Source organism: Oncorhynchus mykiss, chromosome 25 (assembly GCF_057628025.1).
Source record: "Oncorhynchus mykiss isolate SJ-2025 chromosome 25, ASM5762802v1, whole genome shotgun sequence".
NCBI lineage: Eukaryota > Metazoa > Chordata > Actinopteri > Salmoniformes > Salmonidae > Oncorhynchus > Oncorhynchus mykiss.
In genome coordinates this window covers 30,601,547-30,610,726 of record NC_143046.1, presented here as the reverse complement: position 1 = coordinate 30,610,726, position 9,180 = coordinate 30,601,547, and the positions used below count along the sequence as shown (strand labels likewise).

Sequence of the window (9,180 nt, the reverse complement as noted above, 5' to 3'; positions counted from 1 at the left end):
GCATTCCACCTGGGTAGATACCTGGTGGACTGAGGTGCCGGCGATGAAAGTCAGCGATGAGGGCTGGGTCCAAGATGTCTTTAGCGGAACCCAGCACTTCTCCTCCGGGTCATAACCCTCCCAGTTAACCAGGTCCTGGAAACCCCTGACCCTTAGTCGAACCCTCAAGAGGCGTCTCACCGTGTACTCAGGCTGGCCATCAATGACACAGGGAGGGATGGGCCTAGAAACAGAAGACAAGGGGCAGTCAGACATGGTTTTGACTCTAGCCACTGAAAAGGTAGGAAAAGTACGGAGGGTACGGGGCAACAGAGGACAAACAGCAGAGGGGCTAATGATCTTGGCACGGGGGAAAAGATCTCGGCTTCTGGGGGTGTAGCCGCAGCAATATAGCGACGTGCCAGCGCTTCAGGCTTCACCTTCCTGGATACCGGTCGGTGCTGCGGAAGCGAAGTGGTCCGGACCTTTGGTAAATATGCACATTCGGTTCCCTGGGCCTCTGGCAAATATGCTAATTGTTTTTCAGGAAAAAGATGTTGTTAATGTTTTACAGTTACTCCAAATGGATTGAAGTTTTCCTCACCTCGAGTGATACATGGTGTATTGCTGTTGTTGTTTTGTTTTCTTTGTTTTTGTCAGGCTTCAATAACAAATCTCACCAGATTGTGTCTGCTGGATCGTCAGGATTTCTCCCTAAGGATTATGCCTCTGACTCCCTGACCCTGTAACTCTGCGATGAGATCGCCAAGATGATAGGGGAGTATAAAAAAATGGTTTCAACTGTGTGTTGTTATTCTCTTTGACATTGATTTTAGAAAACTGTATTAAGAATATTGGTAGTAATAATAATTTGTCATACAGTAAATCATTTCTCTGGATTTACTCAACCAGGTAGTAGTAATATTGTCATATTGTAAATAATTTATCTGGATTTCCTGAATCAGAAATGCCCTAAACTAAACTGTTGTTCGTTCTGGTCTGTCCTCTCTCTGGGTTATTGGCGAAGGTGACCCCAGATGGTATCTAGATGCATGGAAGGGATCATTTGACCAAGAACAGTGTGAAACTCGACCGGCTTAAGTAATGGCGACAATGACGTTCAGTATGGTCCTTCACCACTTCTACCGTGAGACCTGAGCCAAAGCCAGCAACCTGCACACAGTATCCAGTCGAAGCTATCAACTGCCTTTTCTCTCATGCCTTTTCGCTCAGGAGTGCGACATGAGTCCATGTGGAGTGAGCATGGAGAGAGAAATCCCGTCCAATCTTGCTGGTGTACTGGTAGGAAAATAGACAAGACTTAATGGACTGTAAAGGACAGTGGCGGCTCAGGTGAGAGACATTATCAAGGGCCATCCACTTTGAACATGTGCAATGGGGAGGACAAACTGAAACACTATCTGAAGAATGAAATGAATAAATGCCAGAAGGATAAGTGCCCGGAGGAAGGGGGGTGTTCAACTGTGCCCGTAATTGATTTAGGCCTAACCCCCCAAAAATATTTGGGGTATCAGGTTGATTGTGGAGGTCTGCACACTGCAAAGTGTATAGTAAGTTAAATTAAGAGTGCATTGAGATACCAATATGTCATTACCGGAAGTATTGATAATAGTTAATGCTAGAAATATAAGATGAATGTACTGTATGTAAATGTACATTCTGCCAGTATCGGCGTGTACTAAGTGGAGGGTCTTAAATTAAAGTGATAGAACCAACGTGAAGCACTAAGGACTGTCATTCTAAATTTGGGTTGGATAACTTATCAATAGTTCTAATTATGATTTGGAAAGGCGTGGCTTCTAGAGACAGAGCTGTGTCCCTAAATTATGAGGAGAGCCATCGGATTGTAGCAAGGTTGGTGTGAAACTGGTATTACTTGTGTCCTCTCTCTCTTCCCTGTGAAAGTCAATATGCATGTGCCCTAGACCAAATTCAAGTGGTCTCTAGAGACATAGAGGAAATTGGAAATGCTCAAAGAATTGCGTAAATTGGCTCTGCAAAACAGAGAGGCTCTTGACTATCTTTTAGCAGGTCAAGGGGGGCACTTGTGCAATAATTAGCAATGAAAGTTACACTTTTGTCCCAGATCACTCTTCTAATATGACTGATCTCGGCGAATACATTGCCGCTGTTGCTATGAATAATTCCCCACAACCAGAGTGGACGCCTGCGACTTGGTTGGAATCCCTGTTTGGAAGTTGGGGATCCCTGTTTGGAAGTTGGGGATCCCTGTTTGGAAGTTGGGGATCCCTGTTTGGAAGTTGGGGATCCCTGTTTGGAAGTTGGGGATCCCTGTTTGGAAGTTGGGGATCCCATGTTGCCAAATGGGCTGCAGCGTGTGTTTTTTCTTACATTGTCTAAACAATGTTACTTAACATGTTGTATATGTGTGTGTATTTTTGATGAATTCACATTCATTAATAGAAGTATAACCTTTATTATGATGATAATATTACCATACTAATTACATTGAATAACCCAGAATGAAGGGCCTGAAATGCCAGTCTGTCCTGAGCCGTCAGAGCCGCCAGTCTGTCCTGAGCCGTCAGTCAGCCAGGACCTGCCAGAGCCGTCAGTCAGCCAGGACCTGCCAGAGCCGTCAGCCAGCAAGGACCTGCCAGAGCCGTCAGCCAGCAAGGACCAGCCAGAGCTGTCAGCCAGCAAGGAGCTGCCAGAGCCGTCAGCCAGCCAGGAGCTGCCAGAGCCGTCAGTCAGCCAGGACCTGCCAGAGCCGTCAGCCAGCAAGGACCTGCCAGAGCCGTCAGCCAGCAAGGACCTGCCAGAGCTGTCAGCCAGCAAGGAGCTGCCAGAGCCGTCAGTCAGCCAGGACCTGCCAGAGCCGTCAGTCAGCCAGGACCTGCCAGAGCCGTCAGCCAGCAAGGACCTGCCAGAGCCTTCAGCCAGCAAGGACCTGCCAGAGCTGTCAGCCAGCCAGGAGCTGCCAGAGCCGTCAGTCAGCCAGGACCTGCCAGAGCCGTCAGCCAGCAAGGACCTGCCAGAGCCGTCAGCCAGCAAGGACCTGCCAGAGCTGTCAGCCAGCAAGGAGCTGCCAGAGCCGTCAGTCAGCCAGGACCTGCCAGAGCCGTCAGTCAGCCAGGACCTGCCAGAGCCGTCAGCCAGCAAGGACCTGCCAGAGCCTTCAGCCAGCAAGGACCTGCCAGAGCTGTCAGCCAGCCAGGAGCTGCCAGAGCCGTCAGTCAGCCAGGACCTGCCAGAGCCGTCAGCCAGCAAGGACCTGCCAGAGCCGTCAGCCAGCAAGGAGCTGCCAGAGCCGTCAGCCAGCCAGGAGCTGCCAGAGCCGTCAGTCAGCCAGGACCTGCCAGAGCCGTCAGTCAGCCAGGACCTGCCAGAGCCGTCAGCCAGCAAGGACCTGCCAGAGCCTTCAGCCAGCAAGGACCTGCCAGAGCTGTCAGCCAGCCAGGAGCTGCCAGAGCCGTCAGCCAGCCAGGAGCTGCCAGAATCGTCAACCAGCCAGGAGTTGCCAGAATCGTCAGCCAGCCAGGAGCTGCCAGAGCCGTCAGCCAGCCAGGAGCTGCCAGAATCTTCAACCAGCCAGGAGTTGCCAGAATCGTCAGCCAGCCAGGAGCTGCCAGAGCCGTCAGTCAGCCAGGACCTGCAAGAGCCGTCAGTCAGCCAGGACCTGCCAGAGCCGTCAGCCAGCAAGGACCTGCCAGAGCCGTCAGCCAGCCAGGACCTGCCAGAGCTGTCAGCCAGCCAGGAGCTGCCAGAGCCGTCAGCCAGCCAGGAGCTGCCAGAATCGTCAACCAGCCAGGAGTTGCCAGAATCGTCAGCCAGCCAGGAGCTGCCAGAGCTGTCAGCCAGCCAGGAGCTGCCAGAGCCGTCAGCCAGCCAGGAGCTGCCAGAGCCGTCAGCCAGCCAGGAGCTGCCAGAATCGTCAGCCAGCCAGGAGCTGCCAGAACCGCCAGGAGCTGCCAGAGCCGCCAGCCAGCCAGGAGCTGCCAGAGCCGCCAGCCATGAGCTGCCAGAGCCGCCAGCCAGGAGCTGCCAGAGCCGTCAGCCAACCAGGAGCTGCCAGAGCCGTCAGCCAGCCAGGAGCTGCCTGCCAGAGCCATCAGCCAGGAGCTGCCTGGCAGAGCCGTCAGCCAGCCAGGAGCCGTCAGCCAGTCTGGAGCCGTCAGCCAGTCCGGAGCCGCCCCTCTGTTCTGAGCCGCCCCTCTGTTCGGAGCCGCCCCTCTGTTCGGAGCCGCCCCTCAGTCCGGAGCTGCCCCTCAGTCCAGTGGGGCCTTTAATTAGGATCTTAGACCCTAGGTCGGAGGCGAGGGTCGGCCCTCTGAAGAGGCCCTTGAAGAGGGCAATGACTATGGTAGAGTGGGGTCTACGTCCCGCACCCAAGCCGCCGCCATGAAAGAGGCCCACCCTTGACCCTCCCCTTTAGATTAGGTTTTTGCACCTTTGTGGGGGGGTACTGACACGCCCTGACCTGAGTATTCTTTGTTTTCTTTATATATTTTGGTTAGGTTAAGGTGTGACGAGGGTGGTATGTGTATTTTTGTTTCATCTAGGGTGTTTGTACTGTCTAGGGTTTTGTACTGTCTAGGGGTTTTGTAGATTTATGGGGTTGTTTCCATCTAGGTGTTTATGTAGGTCTATGGTTGCCGAGATTGGTTCTCAATTAGAGGCAGGTGTTTATCATTGTCTCTGATTGGGAACCATATTTAGGCAGCCATCTTCTTTGGGTATTTCGTGGGTTATTGTCTGTGTTATGTTGCACGTTAGCACATTGTTTATATAGCGGTCACGTTCGTCTTATTAGTTTTGTTGTTTTTGTTTAAGTGTTCTTCGTGTTCATTAAATAAAGAAGAATGTGTTCTAACCACCTGCGCTTTGGTCTACTCCATACGACGATCGTGACATGCGCTGAATACAACTGTTAAATGCTTACTTACAAGCCCTTAACCAACAATGCAGTTCAAGAAATAGAGTAATGAAAATATTTACTAAATACACTAAAGTAAAAGATGAAATAAAAAGTAACTCAATAAAATAATAATAGCGAGGCTATATACAGGGGGTACTGGTACCGAGTGAATATGCGGGGGTATATGTTAGTCGAGGTAATTTGTACATGCAGGTAGGGGTAAAGTGTATGTTTGTTGAGGTAATTTGTACATGTCTGGAGTGGTAAAGTGACTATGCATAGATAATAAACAGCGAGTAGCAGCAGTGTATCAAAAGGGGGGGGGGGGGGGGGGGTCAATGTTAATGGGTGCCCGTTCGTCCCTCATTTTTCTGTAGTCCACGATCAGCTCCTTTGTCTTGCTGACATTGAGGGAGAGGTTGTTGTCACCACACTGCCAGGTCTCTGGCCTCCCTATAGGCTGTCTCATTGTTGTCGGTGATCAGGCCTGCCATTGTTGTGTCATCAGCAAACTTAATGATGGTGTTGGAGTCGTAATTGGCCATGCAGCTGTGGGTGAACAGGGAGTATAGAAGAGGACTAAGCACGCACCCCTGATGGGCCCCAGTATTGAGGAAAAGCGTAGCAGATGTGTTGTTGCCAACCCTTACCACCTGGGGGAGGCCCGTCAGGAAGTCCAGGATCCAGTTGCAGAGGGAGGTGTTTAGTCCCAGAGTCCTTAGCTTAGTGATGAGCTTTGTGGGCTCTATGATGTTGAACGCTGAGCTGTAGTCAATGAACAGCATTCTCACATAGGTGTTATTTTTGTTCAGGTGGAAAAGGGCAGTGTGGAGTGCGATTGAGACTGCATCATCTGTGGATCTGTTGGTGCAGTATGCAAATTGTAGTGGGTCTAGGGTTTCTGGCATGATGGTTTTGATGTGAGCCATGACCAGCCTTTCAAAGCACTTCATGTCTACCGACGTGAGTGCTACGGGGCGGTAATCATTTAGGCAGGTTACAATCGCTTTCTTGGGCACAGGGACTATGGTAGTCTTTTTGAAACATGTAGGCATTACAGACTCGGTCAGTGAGAGGTTGAAAATGTCAGTGAAGACACTTGCCAGTTGGTCTGCAAGTTGCAAGTGTAGTGGCAAACACAGACCTGAGACAGAGCTTGTTCAGGATGTGCTGCCTGAGGTGTACACTGGTCTGATTTATGGACCTGATTAGGCTGATGGGAGGAGCTATAGCAGGATGGGCTCATTGTAATGGCTGGAATGGAATAAATGGAACAAAGTCAAACATGTGGTTTCCATATGTTTGATCTGTTTGATACTGTTCCATTGACTGCATTCAAGCCGTTAGAATGAGCCTGTCCTCCTAAAGTGCCTTCCACCAGCCTCCTCTCTTATAGACAGGCTGACCCATGAAAAAAATGATGTGTCATGGCTACAAGAGCATTGTTGTACAAGTGCAGTTTCTAGACACCTGAAGGAGGCCACTGATTTCCCAGGCCAACCAAAATAGCCATGTTTTTTATTTTTTATTTGGTATGCTTTGTGGCTGCAATCAATGTATTGTTGTGGACACAAGTTCAAATCCAGGGAATATGTCAAACTTCAACTATGCCTTTCTCAATCAGATACCCCACCAGCACAACTTGTACTTTATTATAAACAAAAAACGAAGGACCATTGTTTAGGTTTCTTTGCCATATGAGACTTTGTAATCAAATTATGTAAATCATGTTTGGATAAAAAAATAATGTTTCTTTCATGAAATGTAATTGATTGACCACTATAGATTTGTCATAGAAATCAAGTGTAGACATGTCAAGGAACGCATTTGGTCCATCATTTACGTTTATGTTGTTGGTGACCCACGCTTTGGTGCTATGCCAACAGTGTGCAAAGGATAGATAAAATGCTAGTAACATACATTCACCACAGGATGGCACTCCATGCATTTCTAAAACTGGCAGGCGAACCATAAATCACACGGGTGGTGGTTAAACAGTGTATAAAAACAAATACAGATCCTAAATACCATTTAAAATATGGAATCCAATTATAATATGAAATACGTATTGCCTAAATGAGCAGCTGACGACGGATCAGCTCCTAGAGAGATATTACCATCTACGCTTGCAAATATTGAGGCGGCTTATTATAATGCTTAGTAACCAATGAAAATGAACTAAATCACCAATTTGGCACATCATTGGGTACGCATTATATTTTCGTTGGATTTGGCACATCATTGGGTAAGCATTATAATAATACACGTTAAAATGTGCAACGTAGGCGGTAATATCTCTCTAGGAGCTGATCCGTCGTCAGTATTGTGAAATAATTCAAACGTTAAGGCAAATGTTGAATGGAGAAAGCTGATCCGAGAGCAGCGTCCCCTTTCTTTTGATCCTTTCAGTATCGACACATGTTCCAACTATGCAGTTAGCGACCGTTCTCTCTGCGTGGTGTTTTGGGAAAGATGCATCATTAAACCACTGGTAAACCTACATTTCTTCACTATCGGAAAAACTGGCCCTGATTTGAACTCAATGTTGCCGTCCAATAATCACATTACTTTCATATCACTGACTAAGCAGAGACGCGGCTGGATTTGGGGTGTGTAGCCTATTACGTCATTCACCAGACAAGGACAGGGTTATGAAACAGCAGCGCAGTCAGGAATGGATTCCGGCGCATGCCCCCAGTGGTGATGAGTAATCTGCTAAAACCATGTAATCCTTTGTCCCTTTTTATTTTAATGACATCTTTCAAATTGGGATATAGAAAATGTACAAATCAGTCCAAAGGTGTGGCACTGAAAGGGTGCTAGTCTGAGCTCTCTCCTATGACCTCAAATGGATGTCTGCTTAATGACTCACGTGGACACAGCATAAACCTGCCTGAATGCCACAGCCCCACTACTAAGTGACTCACTAATGCCTCCTAATTCAGTTGTAATGACGCAGAGGTGGAAAGGACATGCTGAAACATTAAAGTTACCAGCCAAACTTGTAGGTTGATCACCTGTCCAGACCATTTCTGGCGTGAAACTGACAATGGTTAGTTAGTGCTATCTGGAATCCTTGGGATGTCCCTACTCTAACCCAGGGGTGTCAAACTCATTCCATAGAGGGCCTAGAGTCTGAGAGTTATGTTTACCTTTCAATTAAAACTGGCAACCAGGTGAGGGGATTTCCTTACTTCATTAATTACAAGGGAGGAGTGAAAACCCACAGACACTTGGCCCTCCATGGAATGAGTTTGACACATGCCCTAACCTAACCATTTTAAATGTCAACTGGCTCGGGATGTCCCAAGGATCCCAAATAGCAAAGACCCTGATGCAAAGGATTACTTCCTAAAAGTCCCACGCAGGAGTTAGGAAGATTAGATACTTCATACCCTGCTGGGTAAATCACATGTAATCTGAGGCATCATGAGCTAAATTAAGGGCGTCTGCCATTGAAGAGCATCCTAGACACAATATACCTACAGAGTTCGTGACAGACCTACTTCAGAAGTTGACCGTCTCCTCTACGCTAGTGAAGGTATCCCAAGGACAGGGATTATGACCTAATATATTGCAGCCAGCACTGATGTAACGGTGTAGTTGATACAAAAAGGGAAAGGAGCATCTGTACTCTTCTTGATGACATGAGTTTGGATAGGCACCAATTGGTCTTCACACCTGCTCCTATCACATATCTGGAAGAATCTCAAGACTTCAAACATGTCTGCACCCACTGATTTCATTTCCTAGTAGTGCTTTATTCCATTCAGGTTTGCCACATCTTGTCTGAAGGGAAAATGGAGTTTGCAATATGATCCAGTGAATTAACACTTGCAGAGAAACAATGTGGATTGGCACCCAAACTCACAGGTTAAACAATAAAACGGACAACTTTGAGCAGGGTTGTTATTTTGGTTAATCTACACAGTTGGCCACACGTTATGGTCCAGCATCTCACTAGTTCTGAGTCAGAAGAGGCTTGATGGGAGATAAAGGATGTTTAGAAGCCTGAAGTAATCCACCTCACCAGGTAATCCTAGATTCCTCAGCACCGGATGCCACTTAGTTTACAAATGAGTCAATTGCGTTCAAAGACTCATTTTGATTAGGTAAAAACTTAAGCCACTGACTTGTCATAAAACCCTGACTGCAGAATGTTCTTTCAGGTCGCCTTATCACCAGTTTGTATAGATTACACCGAGCCAGTCCAAGTTCGTCAGCTGACTTTGGCAGGAGTCCAACAACAACCGGCGAGGACAACCCAGAGATTAAGGTTACACCTCCAGGAATAAGACACC

The 9,180-nt window shown here is 47.9% G+C and overlaps 1 protein-coding gene across 1 annotated transcript; it reads left to right on the top strand.

Moving 5' to 3' along the window:
* Positions 1 to 1,092: 1,092 nt before the first annotated feature.
* Positions 1,093 to 4,383, top strand: LOC149971613 (uncharacterized). Its single transcript, XM_090219281.1, has 3 exons — positions 1,093 to 1,126; positions 2,865 to 3,412; positions 4,270 to 4,383. Exons 1-3 carry the CDS (start codon positions 1,093 to 1,095, stop codon positions 4,381 to 4,383), a joined length of 696 nt encoding a protein of 231 aa, XP_090075407.1.
* Positions 4,384 to 9,180: the final 4,797 nt, after the last annotated feature.